At 42.0% G+C, this 25,898-nt stretch overlaps 2 protein-coding genes across 5 annotated transcripts; one reads left to right on the top strand and one right to left on the bottom strand.

The window, feature by feature from the left end:
- Positions 1 to 7,913: 7,913 nt before the first annotated feature.
- LOC121571524 (adaptin ear-binding coat-associated protein 1) lies at positions 7,914 to 12,497 on the bottom strand. Of its 3 annotated transcripts, none has more exons than XM_041883028.2 (8): positions 12,346 to 12,497; positions 11,205 to 11,300; positions 10,936 to 11,040; positions 10,631 to 10,712; positions 10,250 to 10,358; positions 9,929 to 10,076; positions 9,584 to 9,680; positions 7,914 to 9,436 (listed from the first exon to the last, which is right to left on the bottom strand). In XM_041883028.2, the coding sequence occupies exons 1-8, from the start codon at positions 12,419 to 12,421 to the stop codon at positions 9,382 to 9,384; spliced, it is 768 nt and encodes a 255-aa protein (XP_041738962.1). In that variant the 5' UTR covers positions 12,422 to 12,497; the 3' UTR covers positions 7,914 to 9,381. The 3 variants fall into 3 exon arrangements, with proteins under 3 accessions (XP_041738962.1, XP_041738959.1, XP_041738963.1); XM_041883025.2 differs by having other exon boundaries at positions 11,205 to 11,305; positions 12,346 to 12,495; XM_041883029.1 differs by lacking the exons at positions 7,914 to 9,436; positions 9,929 to 10,076 and having other exon boundaries at positions 9,590 to 9,680; positions 11,205 to 11,305.
- Positions 12,498 to 14,579: 2,082 nt separating this feature from the next.
- LOC121571525 (epsin-1) lies at positions 14,580 to 22,693 on the top strand. Of its 2 annotated transcripts, XM_041883031.1 has the most exons (11): positions 14,580 to 14,660; positions 15,285 to 15,433; positions 15,620 to 15,721; positions 16,427 to 16,582; positions 19,576 to 19,704; positions 20,130 to 20,250; positions 20,452 to 20,633; positions 20,786 to 21,746; positions 21,943 to 22,095; positions 22,256 to 22,277; positions 22,554 to 22,693. In XM_041883031.1, the coding sequence occupies exons 3-10, from the start codon at positions 15,653 to 15,655 to the stop codon at positions 22,264 to 22,266; spliced, it is 1,782 nt and encodes a 593-aa protein (XP_041738965.1). In that variant the 5' UTR covers positions 14,580 to 14,660; positions 15,285 to 15,433; positions 15,620 to 15,652; the 3' UTR covers positions 22,267 to 22,277; positions 22,554 to 22,693. The 2 variants fall into 2 exon arrangements, with proteins under 2 accessions (XP_041738965.1, XP_041738964.1); XM_041883030.1 differs by lacking the exon at positions 22,256 to 22,277.
- Positions 22,694 to 25,898: the final 3,205 nt, after the last annotated feature.

The raw sequence follows: 25,898 nt of genomic DNA, 5'->3' as shown, positions 1-25,898 counted from the left end.
TGATTAGACATGCTTTGGAAAGGCACACACCTGTCTATATAAGGTCCCACAGTTGACAGTGCATGTCAGAGCAAAAACCAAGCCATGAGGTCGAAGGAATTGTCCGTAGAGCTCCGAGACAGGATTGTGTGGAGGCACAGATCTGGGGAAGGGTACCAAAAACATTCTGCAGCATTGAAGGTCCCCAAGAACACAGTGGTCTCCATCATTCTTAAGTGGAAGATGTTTGGAACCACCAAGAATCTTCCTAGAGCTGGCCGCCTGGCCAAACTGAGCAATCGGGAGAGAAGGGCCTTGGTCAGGGAGGTGACCAAGAACCTGATGGTCACTCTGACAGAGCTCTAGAGTTACTCTGTGGAGATGGAAGTAACTTCCAGAAGGACAACAATCTCTGCAGCACGTCACCAATCAGTACTTTATGGTAGAGTGGCCAGACGGAAGCCACTCCTCAGTAAAAGGCACATGACAGCCCACTTGGAGTTTGCCAAAAGGCACCTAAAAACTCTCAGACCATGAGAAACAAGATTCTCTGGTCTGATGAAACCAAGATTGAACTATTTGGCCTGAATGCCAAGCGTCACGTCTGGAGGAATCCTGGCACCATCCCTACGGTGAAGCATGGTGGTGGCAGCATCATGCTGTGGGGATGTTTTTAAGCGGCAGGGACTGGGAGACTAGTCAGGATCAAGGAAAAGATGAACGGAGCAAAGTAGAGAGAGATCCTTCATGAAAACCTGCTCCAGAGCACTCAGGACCTCAGACTGGGGCGAAGGTTCACCTTCCAACCCTAAGCACACAGCCAAAACAACGCAGGAGTGGCTTCGGGACAAGTCTCTGAATGTCCTTGAGTGGCCCAGCCAGAGCCCGGACTTGAACCCGATCGAACATCTCTGGGGAGACCTGAAAATTGCTGTGCAGCAACGCTCCCCGTCCAACCTGACAGAACTTGAGAGGATCTGCAAAGAAGAATCGGAGAAACTCCCCAAATACAGGTGTGCCAAGCTTGTAGCGACATACTCAAGAAGACTCAATGCTGTAATCGCTGCCAAAGGTGCTTCAACAAAGTACTGAGTAAAGGGTCTAAATACTTATGTAAATGTTATATTTCAGTTTTTTTAGTTTTTTATACATTAGCAAAAAATTATAAAAACCTGTTTTTGCTTTGTCATTATGGGGTATTGTGTGTAGATTGATGAGGGGGAGAAAACTATTTAATCAATTTTTGAATACGGCTGGAACGTAACAAAAAGGGGTCTGAACACTTTCCGAAGGCACTGTATAATACCACTACAGTTGCACTTATTGTAAGATAAAGAGCCATCAAGTCATTGTTGATACTGGATAGCATTTGGGGATAGACACAGCTGCAATTGGCTACTATAGGGACTTGTAAGCACTTTTTAATTAGCATTTTGATGTGTTCAATCTAGTAAATTCTAAGTGTGACTTGATGATGGTGTTTCTGCATTCTAAATAAATAAGGTAAACATCATCTGTATGTCATAGAATTTCTTTGAGTCTAATAAACATTTTATTATGAGTTACCATTTGGATGAAAGTCATAAATTCAAAGTTTTCCTGGACCTATCTCTCTAGATTGCTCTGATATTTACACATTTTAAAGTCTTCTGCATTTGTATTGATTCTATAGTAGGTTATCTAGCTACTCTACTGTCTTACGTTAACCAGGAAAATTGACAAGATTTCAGATTTTAAAAAATCATTGGACTTGGAAAGTAGAATAACAACTGCGACTGCAAGCACAAAAAACTGTTGAATCAACGTTGTTTCCATGTCACTTCAACAAAAAATGTAATGTGATGACATTGAATCAATGTGGAAAACTGATTGGATTTGGAAAAAGTCATCAACGTAAGGGAATTCAGTCTTTTTCACCCAACTTTTAACCTAAATCCAATGACATGGTGAAATGTTTTGTTGGTTTTACGTTGAAGTCACGTTAACTCAACCAAATGTAAATCCAAACAAGACGTTGAACTGATGTCTGTTCCTAGTGGGACATGACTATCACTCCATAATGTGAACCGCATGCACTAGGCAGTTGGCCTTCAACAAGTAGCCATACTCCTTGCCATAGAAGGACCTGGTATGAAGATACAACATAAATCTGCTTGTCTGCACAACAGGGTGCTCCCCAAAAAATCCCATAATAATGCACGATGTCAGCAGAATGTCATTGTCCCCATTGCAAATGTACGGAAATATGGAGGCCATTTTATGTATTTGGACCATTTCACTCCACAAGAGGACACAGTGACTGTCATTCACTTATCCTGACAAACAAGATCCAGGGAAGATTGGAACAAAATGGCTGATTTATTATTACACATTTTAATTGTGGTGTGCGAGTAACTGAACACTATTTAATTACCATAATATGACACCCTGGCATGCATAGGCCTACATACAAACACACGCCCTCACATGCAGACACAAACACACAGAGTACCAAACACACACAGAGCGATCTTCCCAGGGTGCCACCACAGACATATTTAAAAATAGACCAGCCATGACGACCCATCATCATCCCCTGTTTACCCCAACCCCCTGTTCTGCCCCTTTCTCACTTGTGGGCCTACAAAGTCCTCAAACAGTTCACACACAGCATTCACTTAACCCCTCACGCACACATTCAGTCAACATGATCACAAACAATGGGTGAATTCCTTGAACAGACCACACATGAACACGTGGTCCTGTCAGGTCTCTTTCTCATAACATCAATGCACATACGTGAACAATAAACACACCATGTGCATATATCACAATAACTCCATGTACAATAAGTCTGTAAATAAAATAGTTATTATTTAGGACTATTGTAATATCTTTGTTTACGACCCTACATGGATCAGTTCTGCAGACTATGGTCGGCTAGTGAATTTATTAGCTTGAATATATTTGCTCTCCGACACTCACAACTTCTTGGAAATGACAACTAGGTCAGTGGCTAGATATCTACAGTATGTTGAACCACTACCCAGTGCCCAGTCAAATAAAAACATTATAGAACTGAAACTCAACCAATACAAGACAACTGGAAAAGTTGTGGTTGTGTCAATCTCACCTATACGATTTGAGCCATTTTCTTCTATCTCTTTGGTAACAATTTACATTACAACCTGGTCTCATAGACGTAAATCAGGGACACTCAAAATAGTATGATATGTTACGTTTGGTATGGTTACAGAAGACAATATTTACCACTTTCTCCAATTAGAAACAAACAGTACAAGAATTCAACATCTATGGGTTTGAGTAATCTTGACCCATAGACTACATTAGATCCCAAAGACCACCAGCCGGTCCTTACAAACAACTGATTCCATGTTGAGTGCTGGGCGACAACACCTGATCCCCTTGTAAAACACTGAGGTTAAAGCCCCCAATGCAAGATACAGTAGTTGTCCTAAATCACCACAGTGCAACCCAGCTGGGTAAACTTACATGGAAAATGAATGCTGTGTAGGTCACACTACAATGGGTTGTCATTTGCGTAATATCAAAGCGCAAAAACCCTGGTGTTATGAGCTAAACCAGGGGCAGACAATGGCGGCAGAAAAGGGGCACTAGCCAGTAATAAATGTATATGGATGGATAAAATACAGTTATCATCTGCCAGGCTAACAACACCAGGTTATAACCCACTTGGCCAAAACTCGTTAAACTCGTTAATTATGGCTCGTTAACGGCTGGACAGTTTAACTAGGGTATTACACATGAGAAGGAGAGGGGCTGGGTTGGAGGGGGGTGAGAAGGATCGCTGCACAGCCCCAATAAATTATTACAACCGCGGCTCACTCCTGACATTTCACCTGATATGAGTCATTAATGGTGTGTGCTTGTATAAGAATGCCAAAGTTTGTGTGTGAGAGTGAGAGAGGAGGGCAAGGGTGGGGGGTGGGAGGGGGGCAAGAAAGATCGAGAGAAATGCAAGAAAGTACATTTTAGGTATATTTAAAATGTATTTTCTCATGGCCACAACATCAGATCCCATGCTAACTAAATTCAAACCGACATTTTAGGTATATTTAAAATGTATTTTCTCATGGCCACAACATCAGATCCCATGCTAACTAAATTCAAACCGATCTGTCTCGTGTATTTTGGCTCAGAGTTTCATTGATAGATATGTATTAAATGTTGACATACAATTTTAAAAGACACATAAGTCGCCAGTCTCTGATGGGTAAGTTAATATTAGCATCCAGTAGCCACAAGCCTGTTAATGGACCTAGCACAAGACTAGTGCAGTCAGGCACTCCGTGGTCTGATACCTGAACCTGCACACTGCCTTCGATCAGACCTGTGTTTGTGAGGCAACTTAAAAAATGATGGATGTAGGATATGAGAGCATTGGAATCAGAAATAGAATCTCATGTGCTTGTATAAAAATGTCAAAACTCTCAAATATCATTTGAAATACATGGTAAAGGATAACATGACACAACATAATAAAGTGACTTAGCAAAAATGCTATGCAGTCACGTCCTCCTGAAAGGGATACTTTTATAATATGAGTTGGATTGAAGTGTTTGAAAGGTGTTTCAGAGATATTTTCAGAATTAACGAGGCTCTATAGTAATACTGAAAATACCTAAATCAAATACCTAAAGCGAAATACAGCACATTTATCCAAAAACTGTTTTTCGGAATCGATTGCAACCTAGGTAAGTGGAAACATTGTGTTAAATTGTGTTTTGAGAGCAACATCCCTTCCTATGCCAGAACTAACCACTGCCATCAACCACTAATATTAGCATTTTCTAATGTAGGTCAATGTATGTCCCCTAGATAGCGTGTTTCAAATATCATGTCCAAATAATCTCTGAAAGGGATTGTGTAGTTCAAATGAAGTTTATTTTGGATGATTTTGGCATGAAATTTAAAGCATTCTAATGGGGGACATTTACTTACATGGGTTTTGGTTAGAAAATACAAATATTAGCAGTTGGTGGCAGTGGTTAGTTGAACATAACTAAAGTGTGGATTGCAGTATTTTCTTGTGCATACAGACAGTGGACTAAGGAAACAAATATGCTAATTTCCAATTTGGTTGAATTATCCCTTGAATGTGAAGAATTGATGGATATCTGACACTGAGCTTGGTCCAGACCCTCTTGGTATTTTCACAGTATGTCATCTTAAAGCATTGACAGACTAATAGCATTACAAGTCTCATTCCTCAGAACTATGAGTACATGTGTATGAGTAACGTGTTGCCAATTGATCAGTTGAACGATATCCTGGGACGGATGGAGACAGATGGTGGAATGGAGAGCGATAGATGAGGCTCAGTGGAAGTCATTGACACTGTACCTCCTGTCCTTTTTCCATCTCTCTCATTACTCTCGCTATCCATCCATCTCTTTCTATCGTTTTCTCTGTCAGCAATGCTAAAAGCGACCAGCCACGAAGAGATCATGCACTGACCCCCTGTTCCCCACCTCTCTCTCTCATTCTTCCTTCTCGTCTGTCTGGGTCATGTCAACAGCAACCAGTCATGGAGTCACGCTAACCCCCCCCACCCCCCCCCCCTTCTTCATTTACTTCCAGCCTCTGCCTGGCTTGTGTCACAGTCTTATTAATCTGTCTGTCCACTGTGTTCTTTGCGTGATGTTCCCTGTACCCATGTCCCCCTGACCCTGTTGTGTCAACTTGGTATTTGTGACGAATGTGTCAGGTCTATTAAAAGGTCCAATGCAGCTGTTTTATCTCAATATCAAATCATTTTTGGGTAACAATTAATAAAATAAAATATATTTTTATTTACTTGTATTTATTCAGGGGAACCCAATTGAGACCAGTGTCTCATTTACAACGGGGCCCTGAGGACAAAATTACATCAATAAAAATATTAAAAACTACCAGACAGCTATAAATACATTACATCAGGTTATTATATTACAAATTATAATAATACATTGAAACAATTGCACACTTCAGTAAACTCATTTAACAACAGAGTTTTAAACTGCCTTATCGGCACTAGGGAATCCAGGTGAAATTTGTTTTGTAAGGTGCATAAAACTAAAGGCAGATTTACCAAACTTTGTGGAGACAAGCGGGACCTCAAGAGTTAACCAAACCTGCAAACGGGTTTGGTATCTCATATTTTTATATTTCAACAGGGAAGTGAGGTATTTTGGAAGCTTGTGGAGCAGAGCTTTGTAAACAAGAAGGGAGTAATGAAGTGATCTACGGGACTTTAGTGGGGTCCAGCCGACCTTCTGATACAGGATGCAGTGATGAGTATTAAAACTGTGATAAAGCGAAGGGCGCTATGGTAGATGGCATCCAAAGGTTTAAGAGTAGTGGCTGCTGCATTCTGGTAAATGGAGTCACCATAGTCAAGAACTAGCAGGAAAGTTGACTGTACAATCTGCTTGCTTCCTGCTGTTCGTGGAGAGGTAAGATATTTTTCTAAAAAAGAAGCCCACCTTAAATCTTAGCTTTTTAACTAGCTCATCTGTATTTGTTTTAACGTTAGATCTTTATCAATCCAAACGGCCAGATGAGTGCATATTTAGAATAGAGTGAGAAGTTAAAAAACTTCTTAGCTGGGAGTTGGTCAAAATCTTTCAAAATCTTAGGCATAACACCAGTAACAATTGTCAGGTAAAAATTACAGGTTAAAGGTTCAACAACGAGTGGGGGAGAGAGCTGTAGTAAGAAGAGGTCAAGTGAATCATCCCCTGTGGACTTCTTTACATCGATCTTTAGCAAGGCATAGACATTACATCATAGACATCAAATGGTTGAAATGAAAATAAAGTATGTGAGTCTGCCTCATTCTCTGCAATCTGTTCTGAGGTGACTAAATTACCCCCTCTAGTGGAATGAGATACATTTTCATAGACTATCCTTTCAAACAGATGGCCAGCTGAAATGGTAATTTAAAGCACTACAAATTTCAATTTTGTCTAGTATGGGACCAGAGGCAGTCAAAACCTGCCGGGGCAACGAGGGGGTGGAGTTTTGTTTAAAAGATTTGACCACTTTCCAGAAGTTTGCTGGATTACCACCACTCTCTGATACACAATTCAAGAAATATGTTGATTTTGCTTTTCTTTGAGATAGACATCTATTTCTCAAATGTCTGAAGGACAATAATAGCTTCTTAGCAAAGAGCAATTTCTCAAGCAAGTATTTTCAAGGACTGTCTGGAAGTGGTTTGAGTGGGGAACTGAAAATGAGCTGTTATTGGCATTGAGGTTTGGAACTCTTTCTTATTGGTCTATTAACTAATTTACCACATGGTGATGTCACCATGGAGGGCCAAAACTCTCTCCCACCAAAACAGTGTGGAAATATATATATAAAACCCAGAAAAGTCATGTTGACTACACTGGGCCTTTAACTTCTCAACCTCTCCTGCTTTAGATAATGTCAGGTAGTCTTATGTGGGTATCGGCCTGTGTTTACCTTCATGTCCCGTGTACATGGAGGCTGTGGTGGCAGGTCAAAAGCAGAGCATGTACAAAGCAGTTCAAAGTGGCTCTGTGGTGGTCAGCGTTGGGCTGTCCCCCTAGTGGTAAAGGTTGAGAGTTACACAAACTATTTGACACTTTTTCTATGTCAATGGATATAGGAATGTAAACGTACAACTTCAAATATTAATATCCCCATTTTTGGAATGTCTTTTGTATTTTGGGAAGCCATGTTTTCTAACACCTTTGACATACATACCTTGAAGGCAAAAAACACCCTTTGTCTACATTCTCATGAAATAATAACAAAGTACAAGTCTAACTTTCAAACGTCATATTGAGATTAAAACATGACAAACTAAAAACCTAATTACTTTCGTTTTTTACTCTCATAAAGCTTCATTAACATCTAACCTTTTCTACCATGCATCATCCATAAGATGCACAAAGACACACGACTCCCTTTGAAGGTCTTTATTGCCACTTTCACATGTCATGATGAGTAATGACAACCCAAGGCAATAAATCATAAGTACGCATCCAGTGACATTACAGTAACCGTGGAATGACAGAGCCATGTGAAACCATGTTCTGGGCAGTGGATGCTGCTGTGGAGAAAACGGCTCCTAATAATGTCTGGAGCTGCACGAATGGAATGGCACAAAACACATGGAAACCATGGAAACGATGTGTTTGATGTTGTTGATACCTTTCCACTGATTCTGCTCCAGCCATTACCAAGTGCCCATCCTCCCCAATTAAGGTGCCACTAACCATCTGTGGTTCTGGGGAAGGTAAACAAACACTATTGACATGAGGCGACTTAGTATTTCAATCCCAGCAACATCCAACAGCACATCCTCCACAACAACAGTTGTAGTTGTTACACAATCATCATATTACACTATGTTAGACAATCATCATATTTCACAGCCTGGTTGCCAGATTGGTTTCTGCATTGGCTATTGATAAAGGAGTAGGCAGACACAGATCTGGCATCCCAGGCTACTTATTTCATAATCATACAAATGAAACATTGAATGGCACTTTTGCGCATATAATTAGTTTTATACCGATTTACTTGTCATTCTTTTCATTACAAGTATGCATTTTCACCCATTCTCATCCAATGTACACTACTACATCACAACTCCCTACCTACAAATGGACTGTAGAGTGCTGTGTCATGTCCTCAGCATCAAAGTAAACACAGGCAGTCAGTACAATGGAAACAGATATGTTCATCAATATGAGCCCTATTTTGTTTATCCCCCTTATCCCAAAAATAGCCTATAGTTTGCATGCAATCATAAGGAATATCGTAGATTCCCTCCAGCCAATGCATACACCAATCCAATGCTTTTAAGTGAACAATTGCACACTGAGGAGAATGGGGGAGAAACGGAATTGAGCTACTGTCTGAGCAATTACAATTCATTACTACAAATCATTTCCCCTATTATGATCAGAAGAAAACCATATGGGAAAGGATGTCTCCCTATGGGTTCCCCTATCTAAATCAAGCATGCCGTGATGATTAGGTAAACATTAACAAGAGGGCGCTGTTGCCGGGTAAAAAGCAGTACTGTAAAATTGCTGCTACTCTTGTGATAACAGGAAATTGAAGATCCTATCATCATAGCCCATAGGCGGCATTGAAGACCTCCTACCATAAAACTCAATTGACCAAATACTGAACATTTGCATACATTTGCATTATTATCCCAAATATGACTTTTTTTTTAATTTAATTTATTTTTTACTTTGGGAGGAGATTATAGCCTACATTCATTTATAGTTTTGATAAAGACTTTCGACAAGTGCATGGTGTTCTTTGTCTCTTGGACAGTTTGCTGTTGTATTGTAGCGACAGAGGGAGGAGGTGCCTTCAGCGATGGAGTCAAATGAAAAATGCGATGACGTGGACTCAAAACTGTCCCCAATTCGGAGTGTGCTGTTGTCGTGATGTTGGAGGGAGAGAACTGAAGATAAAGAGACGATTTTTACAGGCTGATTGACTCATAGCAATACCGGTGTTACAGTACATCAAGCATGTATATCAGTATATCATAGCATAACAAGAAAAAGGGCTAAAATAAGCTCCGTCACAGACAGTTCTAACAAGTTACCTTGCAGGAGAGGAGAAGTCTCCCCAAAGATCAGTGCTGGGGTTGGATGATTGGACCACAGTGTTGGAGTTACTATTGTCCAGATCTAGCAAACAGCCTACAGAGAGAAAGAGAGAATCTTGTGTGTTCAATGTTAACTGTTCATTTGTGATTGTTTATTTCACTTGCTTTGTCAATGTTAACATATGTTTCCCATGCCAATTAAGCCCCTTTGAATTGAATTGAGAGAATGAGAGAGAGAGAGAGAGAGAGAGAGAATAAACAATCAAAGCTACCAAATAAAAGCTTTATTTAGCTATAGAGAAAAGTTTATCAAGGCTTTATTGAGAGTTTTAACTGCTGTACCCATCACTGAGCCTCCTGTTTGAGGCACTGTGTTGTGATTGGAGAAGGTAGAGGAAGGAGGAGGAGCTATCTTTCCTTTCGGTGGTGGCGGTAGAAGACCAAACCCACCTGCCCCCTGTGGGCGTGGCTTACCCCTTTTTTTGCCTTGCTGGAAGAGAGAAAGATTGATAAAGAAAACATTTCAATTGGAATGCTGAAGAAACATTGGGTGTTGGGGAAAAATCTAATGGCCAATCCCAAACAGACCCCAGGGGCATGGGCTATGATTTTGTAATAACATTTCTATAAGAATTATCTAGTTTAATTGTGCCAGGTCTTTACCCCAATATTAAGGGTGATGGTTTGTCCTTCTTTAAATCCCAAGTCCAGCTTTGGTCCCGAAGCTGCCCCCTGAGGGTTTTTGCTGATCTCATTCTCTTGTTTCACCCACCTGTCACACACACACACACACACACACACACAAACACACACAATATCAACTTAATATGCACTGACACTGGAAAAAACAATGTCACATCAGTTGTTTTGGAAACTGCAATATCTGGAACAAGCTTACTCAATGACACTTAGTTTTGGCTGGCAGCTTATGCTGCAGACAGACCAAAGTAGGTGTGTTCGTTATTAGTGGGAACTGGTGAAGCACCAGTGTTTGAGTGCCTTAACAGTCACACTGTTCCTGGTGTGACCCCTTCCATCACTTACTTAAAGTGGTCCTGCAAAGACACGTTGAAGTCAAAAGAGTCCCCTCTGTCCCCAAATCCAACACCAATGAACGCACTGCGGCCTGCGAGAGTAGGTTGACATAGCTGTATGAGTGCATTGGCATGTCAGTGTATTGTGAGTTGACATTTAAGGAGAGCTGACAAATTCTATTGGGACCCGAGACAGGATGTTGACATAGACTGATGAAAGTACTATAACCTGCTAAAGGAAGCTGACATAACACATGTGTAAAAGTCTGAAAGCTATGGACATACAGGGAGGGGCTTTCACTCATATATACACACCATTGCCATCCTGTATTCGCAGGACAAAGTAGCGACTGGAGTCGCTTACGGTTTCCACTGCGATGCCGGGATACTCTGTGACAGGGGCCTGGGCGAACAGCTCCCCTGCAGGATGGGAGGAGAAAAACACATATCATCATAATAATAAACCACATAGATAAACTGTATAAATTCATTTTACTGGCTACATTGAAAGGGTCCCTGATGAGCAATGCTGGGACAAAGGGGCACCTGTGCAACACACACACACAGTTTCATGACTCTCTCACCTGAGACTTTGTCTTCCAGTTTGATGTAGGCCACTTTCCCCTTGGCCGTGATCCGCATGCGCCCTGACCAATCGGGCACATCCAGCTTCCAGTCTGCTGCCCTACAGGAAATACCCAGGTCAGAAGTAGCCAATAATATAATAATGATAATAATAATAATATGCCATTTCGCAGACGCTTTTATCCAAAGCGACTTACAGTCATGTGTGCATACATTTTTACGTATGGGTGGTCCCGGGGATCGAACCCACTACCCTGGCGTTACAAGCGCCATGCTCTACCAATTGAGCTACAGAGCTACAGAGGACCAGAAAGTACAGCAAAACAGAAAGTACATCATAAGGTTAGTAAACAGTGCCTATTTAAACTGTTCACAGACCAGCTTTTGTAACAAATAGTACTGTATAATATGGAGATAATTCTGAATTGACCCAATTGTCTTGTTCTTATAATGCCTGAAGGCTGTCATAAGACTATTATTAAGATCACAAACCCCAATTAATAACACATCAGCTAATATATGGTCTTAGAGAATCTCAATTAAAACAATTTAGCCTACAGTTAACTGGGCCACACACATATAGGCCAGACTGAAAACAGTAATCTGATTAAACTACTTTTATTTCTCCCTGGCAGCTGGCACTACTTGTTTCAGCTGTCGTTAATAGACAATGGTTTCATTATTTGAGCAATTCTGTAATACATGTTACTATCATAATAACACTGGCGTAGAATGATCGGTAGCCTTGGCCAGTATTATACGCCAAAGGACATAGGGCAATTTATCACTTATAACATTTTCTGTCAATGCATTATGCCAATACATTTTCTGGGTAAACTATGCTGATGAACAACACACGCAAATAGACATATCATGCCATTCACTGTCGATTCATCCGTACTGATAGTGCCAGCTTTGCGAGTGTAACATCAATATTGCCAATAGGGCAGAATAATGAATGACTCATAGGCCTAAACAAAACAAATATTGGACACACATCGACCGCTGTAAACATCCTCTGAGCGAACATAGATATAGGCACACGCACACACATTACGCAGCACTATGACCACAGATAGAACCACCCGCACCGCGCTTTTTGTCCAACACCCCCAAAACGGGCCAACCCCTTGCATTTACCTGTATCCACGATTTGTAGCCCTCGGTGGTATGCGATAAACATTGATGTCGGGTTTAACGCATAGGATCGACTCATATTCGCCTTCGGTCGCCATTTATGTAAATTATATTGATGACGTGTGGCGTATTTATCGGTCCTTTCGGTTTTTGCGAGTGGCCTATACACTCACAAGCCACGAGACGGCGATGATGTGACGGGGATTCCAGAGCAGAGTTTGTACAGTCGTGGTCAAAAGTTTTGAGAATGACCCAAATACTAATTTTCACAAAGTCTGCTGCCTCAGTTTTGATGATGGCATTTTGCATATACTCCAGAATGTCATGAAGAGTGATCAGATGAATTGAAAATAATTGCAAAGTCCCTCTTTGCCATGAAAATGAACTTAATCCCCAAAAAACATTTTCACTGCATTTCAGCCCTGCCACAAAAGGACCAGCTGCCATCATGTCAGTGATTCTCTCATTAACACAGGTGATAGTGTTGACGAGGACAAGGCTGGAGATCACTCTGTCATGCTGATTGAGTTAGAATAACAGACTGGAAGCTTTAAAAGGAGGGTGGTGCTTGAAATCATTGTTCTTCCTCTGTTAACCATGGTTACTTGCAAGGAAACATGTGCCGTCATCATTGCTTTGTACAAAAAGGGCTTCACAGGCAAGGATATTGCTGCTAGTAAGATTGCACCTAAATCAACCATTTATCGGATCATCAAGAACTTCAAGGAGAGAGGTTCAATTGTTGTGAAGAAGGCGTCAGGGCGCCCAAGAAAGTCCAGCAAGCGCCAGGACCGTCTCCTAAAGTTGATTCAACTGCGGGATCGGGGCACCACCAGTGCAGAGCTTGCTCAGGAATGGCAGCAGGCAGGTGTGAGTGCATCTGCACGTACAGTGAGGCAAAGACTTTTGGAGGATGGCCTGGTGTCAAGAAGGGCAGCAAAGAAGACACTTCTCTCCAGGAAAAACATCAGGGACATACTGATATTCTGCAAAAGGTACAGGGATAAGACTGCTGAGGACTGGGGTAAAGTCATTTTCTCTGATGAATCCCCTTTCTGATTGTTTGGGACATCCGGAAAACACCTTGTCCGGAGAACACAAGGTGAGCGCTACCATCAGTCCTGTGTCATGCCAACAGTAAAGCATCCTGAGACCATTCATGTGTGGGGTTGCTTCTCAGCCAAGGGAGTGGGCTCACTCACAATTTTGCCTAAGAACACAGCCATGAGTAAAGAATGGTACCAACACATCCTCCGAGAGCAACTTCTCCCAACCATCCAAGAACAGTTTGGTGACGACCAATGCCTTTTCCAGCATGATGGAGCACCTTGCCATAAGGAAAAAGTGATAACTAAGTGACTTGGGGAACAAAACATCGACATTTTGGGTCCATTTACATTTTTACATTTTAGTCATTTAGCAGACGCTCTTATCCAGAGCGACTTACAGTTAGTGAGTGCATACATTTTCATACTGGTCCATGGCCAGGAAACTCCCCAGACCTTAATCCCATTGAGAACTTGTGGTCAATCCTCGAGGCGGGTGGACAAACAAAAACCCACAAATTCTGACAAACTCCAAGCATTGATTATGCAAGAATGGGCTGCCATCAGTCAGGATGTGGCCCAGAAGTTAATTGACAGCATGCCAGGGCGGATTGCAAAGGTCTTGAAAAAGAAGGGTCAACACTGCAAATATTGACTCTTTGCATAAAGTTAATGTAATTGTCAATAAAAGCCTTTGACACTTATGGAATGCTTGTAATTATACTTCAGTATACCATAGTAACATCTGACAAAAAATATCTCATAACACTGAAGCAGCGAACTTTGTGAAGACCAATACTTGTGTCATTCTCAAAACTTTTGACCACGACTGTACTCCAGGATGCATTGACCCTGAGCACATCCCCCAATGTTACAAGGCAGCATACCCCTTCCAATAATATCTATAGTATACTTAGATGTGTAACTCTAGATGGCATTGGTAACCAAGGCAAACAGCTGTTTATGTATACGTTTGAGACCCCGAAAATGCTCTGTAAACACATAGCCTACCTTATGAGAAACAGGCAAGACTGCTCCCAAGAATAAGCAGTTAATTTGTTGAAAAACAAAGAAACAAACAGAGTCTTTTGTTTCCCTCTCAATAAAGACACTGTTACATTTTTACTGTTACATAATTTTATTGACAACAATGTAGCCTAACATCCACGTGATTATTAAGTAGGGGGAGTGGTCTTTTAGACAGGTCAGGTGCGGATTGCAGAAGGAAGCAGAAATTGTAGTTCTTTGCAGATCTCTGAAAGCATCTGGAAGGTTCGTATTCCTTTGAAATACATGCAGAATCATATGAATAAATGGGTGCTCAATGGAAGTATGTTATTTTAAAGGTGTCAGTTGTCCTTAGAAGTAGACCAAAGCTATATTTTCAAAGCTGTCATCAGACGGCTGTCATTGATAACTAACTGCTAAAGCTTGCTTGAAAACAACATTCGACAGCCATGAAGATGCACTGACGTTGGCTAGCTACGGTCGCTGTCCATGGTGCTGAATCGTGATGCAGCTAGTAGCTGGATTTGTACTGTATATCGCAACTAGCGTTCTTGACAAGACGAAAATGGCCAAATAGCATGCCAAATCGACAATAGCCTACTCAGGTGCATAGCTAATCCGTAGCACTGCAGAGCCTCGATTTATCGCCATAGCATTGGCATTGCAGGATGCTAGCTAGCTAGCCACAGAGCTAGCTTAGCTTTTTGCTAACATGAATGGTGTTGATTTGGTCGCAATCATGACGAGGTCTAGTTTCTAGGCTGCCTTCGGCATTTTCTGTTTGGCATTTACATTAGAAAAAGACAAACAATTTGTTGCCCAATGGCATGCCAATGTGAAGTAGCTTCTTCACTAGCCTAGCTATGTCATTGCTTTGCTCCCTTTTAGGATAATTTTTCCAGATCTGTGTGTGCTGGGACCCAATGTCATTGTGGAGAGAGAGACTAACAGAATGAGCATCCAGTGAGCCAGTGAGACCAGATCGAAAGATAGACTCACTTCTTTGACATCACCCACAATCAGTTTTATTTCAATAGGTAAGGAGATGTAGCTATAAGCAGCCTGATTTGGGCTAAGTGCCAAGCAGCTTCTCCTGTGTTGATACCTGCCATTATGTGAGGCGAGACAGAAGCATAATTAATATACGAGTGAAAGCTCAGTGTGTTTCCGTTGACTGTGTGTGTGTGTGTGTACATGCTCTTACTAGTCTTTATACTCACTAGGTCCTTGTGGTTTGAGACACCCCATTAGACATCATGACATCCTCTATGCTACGCCGACAATTGAAGAACCTAGTTCAGAACTTCTCTGAGGCTGAGGTCAAGGTAAAGGAGATTATTTACTTTACCCCCTCACCCATCTTGTCTTTGACCCCTCTCCTTTTCCCCCTTTCCTTTTCCCTTCACTCTCACTCACTCCTTCTCCTGTTCCCTCTTTTCTTGCTCTCTGTCCTGTGTTCTCTTTTTTCTCTCTTGATTTGTCTCATCTTCCCCTCACTCTCTGCCACTCTACATGCTTCCCTTCATCTTGACTCTATCCCCGTCTTTCTCCCCTTCTTGATGTTGTACGCAGGTTGGACAATTTTACCTTGCAATTTTACACCGGCCCGGTGTGGGTTCAGGCTTTTGTGCCAGCCAATTAGTTGCACAACTGATTTAACTGATCACAGTCTTGGATCAAGGCTTTCATTTAGTAGAATCAAGCTAGTACTGCTTGGCTGGGGCAAAAGCCCGCATCCACACTGGCCCTTGCAGGGTAAGATTGGTCACCCCTGCTGTTCAGTTGACACAGTCAGCATTCCAAACACCGTTGCAGCATCCTTCTAAAATAAGACACACTGTCTGTAGCAGAGCATGAGTCAGTACTCCATCTGATACCTCTTTCTGTAATACGAGTGACTCTATCACCAGTATTTCCCCTACAATTATATACAGTAGTACAAGTTTGGTGCCAGAAGGCGTGGATGCTTTGGGAGCCTTTGTTCTCCGTCTGGAAAGTAAGCCGTGTTAACACTGCTGTATGTCTGTCAGGTGAGGGAGGCCACCTCCAACGACCCATGGGGCCCCTCCAGCTCGCAGATGGCCGACATCTCGGACCTCACTTACAATGTGGTGGCCTGCAATGAGATCATGACCATGCTGTGGAAACGGCTCAAAGACGACAAGAACTGGAGGCACATCTACAAGGTGAGGCCAAAGGGAAATAATCACGCATATATTTATAGTTCTAAAGATTTAGATAGATTGTGTATAAAATAATCTATACAGATGTACATCTACTCATCATAAGATCAAAGTTGTTCTTACTGTATGGATCAGTGGCTGTATGCATTCTTTATTCTGAAACTTTATTATAGTTGATGAGCGAGCACAAGTTGCTTGAATAGCCTGCTGAACAGCTCAGTTCATCAACCAGTGCTGGATGGAACAATACCTCTCTCGTTTTCCATCACATCAAATCATTTATCTGGTCTTTGGGGGAACAATACCTCTCTCTTATTCCGTTATAAAGTTAAGTTAGTGGTATCACTCACTCGAGTGTGGGTACCTTTCAGAGATGTCAGTGTCGATATCAAGCCTTTTGTATATGAATGGTGCTTTTTTATTTCTGTTTAGTCCATGCTTCCTGTACTATTATTTTCTGTTATTCAGGTTGGTTGGTGGTTTTTTAAAGAGGTTTGTAAAACTGTAGCCCATACAGTGCATTCGGAAAGTATTCGGACCTCTTGACTTTATCCACATTTTGGTATTTTACAGCCTTATTCTAAAATTGAATACATTGTTTCTTTTCCTCATCAATCTACACACAATACCCCATAATGACAAGGCAAAAACAGGTTTTTAGAAATGTTTGCAAATGTATTAAAAATAAAAAACTGAAATAACACATTTTACATAAGTATTCAGACCCTTTACTCCAGGGTTCCCCAACTGGCGTCCCTGGTTTTATTTGGTTTTATTTTGTTTCATTGTAGGACAAAAGACTGTAAAAACAGCAGGAAATCAGCTCCAAGTGATTTCAATTTAAGAAATCTGTTCCCAAGTATTCCCACGCATAACACGTGATTGTATACAAATGTAAGCAAGGTTTGAAATGATTGTTTTATGCTGACATTATACTGTATCTGTTTGGGCTTCTTGCGGTCAATTTGCAGTCTATAAATTATTTGTAATTGTGTTCCGGCCCCCTCACCATCCGCTCAAGAACAAATCGGCCCGCGGCTGTATCTAGTTGATGATCCCTGCTTTAATCAGTACTTTGTTGAAGCACCTTTGGTAGCGATTACAGCCTCGAGTCTTCTTGGGTATGACGCTACAAGCTTGGCACACCTGTATTTGCATACCTGTTTCTCCCATTCTTCTCTGCAGATCCTGTCAAGCTCTATCAGGTTGGATGGGGAGCATCGCTGCACAACTATTTTCAGGTATCTCCAGAGATGTTCGATCTAAAGGACATTCAGAGACTTGTCTTGGCTGTGTGCTTAGGGTCATTGTCCTTTTGGAAGGTGAACCTTCGCCCCAGTCTGAGGTCCTGAGCGCTCTGGAGCAGGTTTTCATCAAGGATTTCTCTGTACTTTGCTCTGTTCATCTTTCCCTCGATCCTGACTAGTCTCCCAGTCCCTGCCGCTGAAAAACATCCCCACAGCATCATGATGCTGCCACCACCATGCTTCACCGTAGGGATGGTGCCAGGTTTCCTCCAGATGTTACGCTTGGCATTCAGGCCAAATAGTTCATTCTTGGTTTCATCAGACCAGAGAATCTTGTTTCTCATGGTCTGAGAGTCCTTTAGGTGCCTCTTGGCAAACTCTAAGCGGGCTGTCATGTGCCTTTTACTGGGGAGTGACTTCCATCTGGCCACACTACTATAAAGGCCTGATTGGTGGAGTGCTGCAGAGATGGTTGTCCTTCTGGAAGGTTCTCCCATCTCCACAGAGGAACTCTGGAGCTCTGTCAGAGTGACCATCAGGTTCTTGGTCACCTCCCTGACCAAGGCCCTTCTCCCCCGATTGCTCAGTTTGGCCGGGCGGCCAGCTCTAGGAAGAGTCTTGGTGGTTCCAAACTTCTTCCATTTAAGTATGATAGATGCCACTGTGTTCCTTCAATGCGACATACATTTTTTGGTACCCCTCCCCAGATCTGTGCCTCGACACAATCCTGTCTCGGAGCTCTACGGACAATTCCTTCGACCTCATGGCTTGGTTTTTGCTCTGACATGCACTGTCAACTGTGGACCTTATATAGACATTTACCACAGGTGGACTCTAATGAAATTGTAGAAACTTCTCAAGGATGATCAATGGAAACAGGATGCACCTGAGCTCAATTTCGAGTCTCGTAGCAAAGGGTCTGAAAATTTATGTAAATAAGGTATTTCAGTTTTTTATTTGTAATAAATTAGCAAACATTTAATTATGGGTTATTGTAGATTGATGAGGAAATGTTTTTAGTTAATCCGTTTTAGAATAAGGCTGTAACGTAACAGAATGTGGAAAAAGGGAAGGGGTCTGAATACTTTCTGAATGCACTGTATATTTTAAAAACCATTATTCCTCTTACTGTGAAAAGATTATCTTTATATTATTTGACACTTTCTTCTTCGTGTTGTTTCTATTGCCACAAATCAAATATACAAATAAATGTCCTCCACAGGATTTACAGTGGGGGAAACAAAGGGTATATAACAAAGTATTGAGAAACTTTTGTTATTGACCAAATACTTATTTTCCACCATAATTTGCAAATAAATTCATTAAAAATCCTACAATGTGATTTTCTGGATTTCTTTTCTCATTTTGTCTGTCATAGTTGACGTGTACCTATGATGAAAATTACAGGCCTCTCTCATCTTTTTAAGTGGGAGAACTTGCACAATTGGTGGCTGACTAAATACTTTTTTCCCCCACTGTTTATTGGCATGGAAAATATATACAGTATGTATGGTAATCTTTCTCAACTTTTACAATCTGCTTGTAATTTCATAACAACCCTCCCATCTTCACCATATTTTTCTGGCATACCTTGGATTTCACTATGGTGTCATCTTAACTTTTTATGAATTATGTATTTGTCTGCTGATCATTGCTCCATGCAGTGATTAAGTTGCAGAGTGTTTTTAAGGAGCAGGTGATGCTCATCTGGATCCCCCATTTTGTTTTTCTCCCATCCCCCAACTGCAGTCATTGACTCTGCTGGAGAACCTATTAAAGACAGGCTCAGACCGCGTTCTGAATACAATGAAGGACAACATCTACATTGTGAAAGCGCTAACAGAGTTCCGTTTCCAGGACAAGGATGGGAAAGATCAGGTACTAAAGCTTGCTAAATGCATGTTTGTCCCACCAACTCCTCTGATATGCAGGAACCATCTCCAAAGTACTATCTTTGAAGCCTCCCCACTTGAGAAGTTCACTGTGAGCTAATTTACGTATGAATAATTAACATTAGCATAACTTTATGATTAGTACATTCAGAAAATCTCCAGTGAAAGGGCTTTGTAGAACAGGAATAGGCTTAAACTGGGCCGGGAAACCAGTCCAATAAGTCATTGAGGCTTGAGATATCTGGCTGTACTAACAACTAAGCTAACACATTGCTTTGCTTTGCCATGCATACACTGATCACTTGAGCTTTACCTTGCTAATTCTTCACAGTTACATTTAGGGAGCACCATGCTTCAGAGAGAGAGCTGCCTAGCAGTACTAATGATGTCTGCTTATGCTATCCTTCACAGGGGGTGAACGTGAGGGAGAAGGCCAAGGTAGTACTGGTTCTTATGGAGGACGACGATAAACTAAAGGAAGAGCGAGAGTTTGCACTCAAGACCAGAGACAAGATCTCAAAGAACGCCACTGGTGAGCATTAGAGAGAACACCCAACATTTGAGAGACTTTTAATAATGTCATTTGACCATTTCCCTTAAAACATTATTGGAAAATCCCCACAGTAAAGAATAAGCCATTTCCTGAATTGAAAACTGAATTGACCCCAACTCTGCTTGCCATAATAATGTATCTCATCATGCTATACCATATCTTATCGTGCTCTTTCCACAGCCTCCTCAGACAGCCCCAACGACCCCAAGGACCCCAACTACAAGCCAGTGTATGTCCCAGGAGCCACCGGGCTCCCCTCCCTGGCCAACATCCCGTCTGTGGCTGACCTTGCAGCCAGCTTTGAGGCCAAGAAGCAAGAAAAACTGAGACTAGAGGCCCAGAAAAAAGAGGAGGAACGAAGGGTAAGTATTACACCTCAATAGTCAGATTTCTTCCTTTTATTTAGACTTTCAAAGGCGCCTTCAGTAAATTATTGTACCCTTAGGACATTTTGGATCATCTACCAAATATCATGTCTGGCATCATGATTGGCCAATCTCTTATGTAATTGCAGTCAAAGATGACCAAGGAAGAGCTTGAATGGGAGGATGCCGCCAAAGCAGGAAAGCCTAAGGTTGTTGACGCATTTGGCGGGGCAGATGAACCATCAGAGGAGGATGCATGGGGTGCAGCAGCCAAAGCACCCGCTCCTGATCCTTGGGGGGGTGCATCTAAAGCTCCATCCGAGGATGCATGGGGTGGATCATCCAAAGCTCCATCCGAGGATGCATGGGGCGGATCATCCAAAGCTCCATCCGAGGATGCATGGGGCGGATCATCCAAAGCTCCATCCGAGGATGCATGGGGTGCACCATCTAATGCTACAACAGAAGAAGCAGATCCTTTTGCGGCGCCAGCCAGAGCCCCAACAGATGGTTCAGATCCTTTTGCGGCTCCAAAAGATGGTTCCGATCCATTTTCGGCACCATCCAATGTACCATCTAAAGTTGAAGCTGATCCGTTTGGGGCACCAAAAGATTATCCTTTTTCAGCACCATCCAATACGCTAAAAGGTGGTTCTGATCTGTTTGGGCCACCAAAAGATGATCCATTTTCATCACCATCCAATAAACCAAAAGGTGGTTCTGATCTGTTTAGGGCACCAAAAGATGATCCATTTTCAGCACCATCCAATACACCAAAAGATGGAGCCGATCCGTTTGGGTCACCAAAAGAGGATCCATTTTCGGCACCATCCAATATGCCAAAAGATTGTTCAGATCTCTTTGGGGCACCAAAAGACGATTCCGGTCCTTTTGGTGCCCCATTGAATGTCCCAACGAAGGGTGATGATCCTTTTAGGGCACCAGCCGGCCCACCAACCGAGGCTTCAGACGCGTGGGGTGCTCCATCCAAACCAGTGTCCGAAAAGAAGGCTGATCCCTGGGGAGATGAGGGGACCACAGCTGCCTCTCCCCCCACAGATCCATTTGACGATGGCTCGAAGGCTGATGATGACGCATGGGGACCAACAGGTAAGCAGTGATAGTTATAATCTTGTGACATCATCACATTTGCTCTTAATTCAGATTTTTGACTCAATCCTTAGGTTAAATACATGATAGAAAATGTATATACGGTCATTTTAAGATGTAGAGCACAATTTCGATATTCAACATTTTCGTTGGAGTTCCCCTTTAAATCGGTTTAACCCCACCGCCTTTACTCCAGCATCGACCCCGCCCACCGCCAGTGACCCTTGGGGTGCACCCGCAGCTCCCACAGACACAGCATCCACAGACGACCCTTGGGGAGATGGAGGGGCTTCCACCACTACAGACGCTATGAACTCTGACCCATGGGGAGCTCCATGTAATGGCACAGGTAATGTAGTAATGTATGCTTCCTCAAGGCTGTTGCCTCCAAGCTCTGAGGAAGGCGTCTGACACGCCTCAATGTAAGCCTGTCTGTTTGTCCCGTCAATAAACCTTAAACATCTTTGCATGCAGACATCTGAGTGTTCCTTTTTCTTTTTCTGGGATAGTCGGCAATTGAAGTGCCCTGGGGTAAGATGTTTTTTTGGATTCCTAAGTCCCTTTGTTGAGCACCGTATTCCATTTTTTCAGTCAAGTTGGGCTAAAGAGCGTCGGGGTACGCTCACAGATTCCAGTAATGTGTTTATTTGTGTGTTAGCACTCCACCTGTCTTCCCTCTATGTCTGTGTCTCCAACACTATACTTAACACATCCTCGTCTTCATATATCTTCATGATATACAATAATATTGTAATATTGTGATAATGTTGTAATATTGCACAGGCCTAATTTCCTCTCTCTCTACAGACAATGGAGCCACAGTGGACGAAGACAACAAATCGCCAGCTTCATTCCTTGGTGCCGGAGATTCGCTCGTGGACGTGGACTCACTCCTCTCCCCCAAACCCAAACAACCCCCCCTCGCCAAGTAATAAAGTAAGGACGGGTAAACAAAAGAGAGACCAGACCGTGAGAGAGATAGACAGAGAGAACCAGAGAGTGAATATGAGAAGTATATTTATCCGTTCATTTAAAGCAGTGTTTGTGATTCAGTGTTTTGACTAGACCTTCCTCCCCCTATAGTGCATAACTGTTGTGTGGGTCAGCATCGGTAGTTGTAGCCATGCATAGAATTTAGAGATGTAACCTTTTCACTCCTCTCTCTGTTCTACACTCTCTCTTGGAATGCTCTGTACTGTATATCCCTCCTCCTTCCTTTGCCCCATTTATTTAGCTTTTCCTAATTTCCCAGGCGTTCTACAAGGCCCAGGCATGGCTGGCCCTATGGGCAGAGTCACATCCATTGCTGGGGTGTCTCGTACTACAATCCCCCCAAACTCCAGCCTTTTTGGTTCCACCCCTATGTCCTAAGGTGTTACCCGCCCCAGGTTTGGGTCCCCCAACCCCCTGCTGGGGCCTCATTTATCCCAACTATCATCCCATTCCCTGGGAATGCCTCATCCTGGCATGGCTATGCCTGCAATGGGACCTCAGATGGCACCCCCCTGTTTTGGAGCTGGGATGGTACAACCCAATTGTCTGGGAGGGATTCATGCAGGACACTCTGCAGTGGCCCACTTGGGAGCTTCCACTCCTCCAATGGGAAGGGGGGTCCCTTTGCAGCCACACATGGTTTTGGACACCGGGATGGGAGAGCCTCCTCAACGGAACAACAATCCTTTCCTTTTTTGAAAAGCTACAACCTGTCCAGCTCCCCTTCCTCAACCCCAATATCTACAATGGTTAATATAATGTACATGTCCAATTTAAGTGTATGTAAGAAATGAAACAAGACAACATATAAGTATTTCAAAATTATTTTTCTTGGAAAAACATTCAATTTTGGTTGATTCGATGTTCATTTAGGTTCTTTCAAGAGTGGGAAGCTGAGAGGGGGCCATAGGAGTTAGTTCCATTTAGTCCTTGTGTGATTTTGTTATTGTGCTGTTCTTTTTCAATTAGACTGGTTATTATCAATGCTCTCCTTCTCTATGTTTGACTCATAAGGCTCTGAGAAAGGTGGATGGAGGGTTAAGAAGACCTGATGAATCATTACAGTAGCCTACAATGGAACATGTACCCATAAAGAACAGGATGGAAGTAGAGCCGCTATCAGGAGGTGTGTGTGTGTGTGTGTGTGTGTGTGTGTGTGTGTGTGTGTGTGTGTGTGTGTGTGTGTGTGTGTGTGTGTGTGTGTGTGTGTGTGTGTGTGTGTGTGTGTGTGTGTGTGTGTGTGTGTGAAGATGAGGTGAGATCCTTGAGCAAAAGTAACCATAGCACAACAGTAACTTTGTAGTGATTTTTTAAAAGTATGATTATATTTATTTATTCATTTACTTATTAGCCTATTTACTGTATTTATTAATTATATTATTTGCTTATTTCTTGAACACTTGCCCTCCAACAGATACTTTCGAAACAAACTAGAGCCATATTCAAATTCACTCATATCACATTACTGACAGCAAGCATCAAAGTTGTCATTGTCCTGTGGGTTTCTTGAGTTGAACAGTGTTGGAAACGGTCATATCCAATTGGATAGAACCCTAATCATCCACATTATCATCCAATAACCAATAGTGGCTTTATTTCCCTTTTATCATTTTATACACATTTATGTCTACTGGGTGGCAGGTAGCTTAGTGGGTAAGAGCGTTGTGCCAGTAACCGAAAGGTCGCTGGTTCTAATCCCCGAGCTGACTAGGTGAAAAATCTGTCTGTGCCCTTAAGCAAGGCACTTAACCCTAATTGCTCTGGATAAGAGTTTCTGCTAAATGACTAAAATGTACTCATTTACCTATGTTCAGGAACGAACACATTGTATACAAATCAAAGCTGAATTTGTCACATCCCTTTTTTCTGTCCTGTGTATGTTGTTGAAAGGCTTTTTGTCAAATATTTGTATTGAAAGACAGCATTCCATGCATACAGTATTGTTATGTTTATCTATTCAGTGAGTTTTCATCATCAGGCCTATGAATCCTATGGGATGCATGTCATTCTGTATTTTGCATTTTGTCTTTGGCCTCAAACAAAACAGTTGAAATACAACAAGACAGTGCACAAAATGTGAAGCGAAATGAAAATTGGACTGGAAGTCACAACATTAATTTATCTGAATCGTAGTTTAAAAGGATTAGTATTGTTACGATAGTACATTTTGTCGTAGCTATTATTATAATTTAATTTTGTATGATAAATACTTTTTTATTTATGTCAAGGCTGTGGTGTAAACTGTGACAGTACACATTTGAGAAATAAAATTATTCAATACTTGAGATCTCAGATCTGACTACCATATGGGCAAATTCTCTCTTTTTGTTGGCATTTCTTCTTTAAGGTGTCTATATCAATGCCTGTTATCTCTTTGAATGAGGCATATTGTCTATGCTCACTCAACATTTGTCTCAATCAACATCATAGTGATGGTCCCTATTACAAATGGCCACATGAGGGCTGGTGAAACATCGGTCACTACAGTCACTCCAGATCAGTGTTATATCTCGCTTTTTTTGTTTGCACATACAGTGGGGAAAAAAAGTATTTAGTCAGCCACCAATTGTGCAAGTTCTCCCACTTAAAAAGATGAGAGAGGCCTGTAATTTTCATCATAGGTACACGTCAACAATGACAGACAAATTGAGAATTTTTTTTTCAAGAAAATCACATTGTAGGATTTTTTATGAATTTATTTGCAAATGATGGTGGAAAATAAGTATTTGGTCACCTACAAACAAGCAAGATTTCTGGCTCTCACAGACCTGTAACTTCTTCTTTAAGAGGCTCCTCTGTCCTCCACTCGTTACCTGTATTAATGGCACCTGTTTGAACTTGTTATCAGTATAAAAGACACCTGTCCACAACCTCAAACAGTCACACTCCAAACTCCACTATGGCCAAGACCAAAGAGCTGTCAAAGGACACCAGAAACAAAATTGTAGACCTGCATCAGGCTGGGAAGATTGAATCTGCAATAGGTAAGCAGCTTGGTTTGAAGAAATGAACTGTGGGAGCAATTATTAGGAAATGGAAGACATACAAGACCACTGATAATCTCCCTCGATCTGGGGCTCCATGCAAGATCTCACCCCGTGGGGTCAAAATGATCACAAGAACGGTGAGCAAAAATCCCAGAACCACACGGGGGGACCT

The sequence above is a fragment of the Coregonus clupeaformis genome, chromosome 8 (genome assembly GCF_020615455.1).
Source record: "Coregonus clupeaformis isolate EN_2021a chromosome 8, ASM2061545v1, whole genome shotgun sequence".
In the NCBI taxonomy this organism is placed as follows: Eukaryota; Metazoa; Chordata; class Actinopteri; order Salmoniformes; family Salmonidae; genus Coregonus; species Coregonus clupeaformis.
The sequence above is the reverse complement of the archived record's forward strand: the minus strand, read 5'-3'. Positions and strand labels throughout refer to the sequence as shown.

What these genes read in the sequence shown, in the direction of transcription:
- LOC121571524 (XM_041883025.2), bottom strand. Translation starts at nt 12,440, where the DNA reads ATGGCGACCGAAGGCGAATATGAGTCGATCCTATGCGTTAAACCCGAC. An exon ending in CCATCACCCTTAATATTGGG is followed by an intron (nt 10,077 to 10,249) that starts GTAAAGACCTGG and finishes TCTCTCTTCCAG; the next exon opens with CAAGGCAAAAAAAGGGGTAA. An exon ending in AACAGGAGGCTCAGTGATGG is followed by an intron (nt 9,681 to 9,928) that starts GTACAGCAGTTA and finishes TTCTCTCTGTAG; the next exon opens with GCTGTTTGCTAGATCTGGAC.
- LOC121571525 (XM_041883030.1), top strand. Translation starts at nt 15,653, where the DNA reads ATGACATCCTCTATGCTACGCCGACAATTGAAGAACCTAGTTCAGAAC. An exon ending in ACAAGGATGGGAAAGATCAG is followed by an intron (nt 19,705 to 20,129) that starts GTACTAAAGCTT and finishes TATCCTTCACAG; the next exon opens with GGGGTGAACGTGAGGGAGAA. An exon ending in GATCTCAAAGAACGCCACTG is followed by an intron (nt 20,251 to 20,451) that starts GTGAGCATTAGA and finishes CTCTTTCCACAG; the next exon opens with CCTCCTCAGACAGCCCCAAC.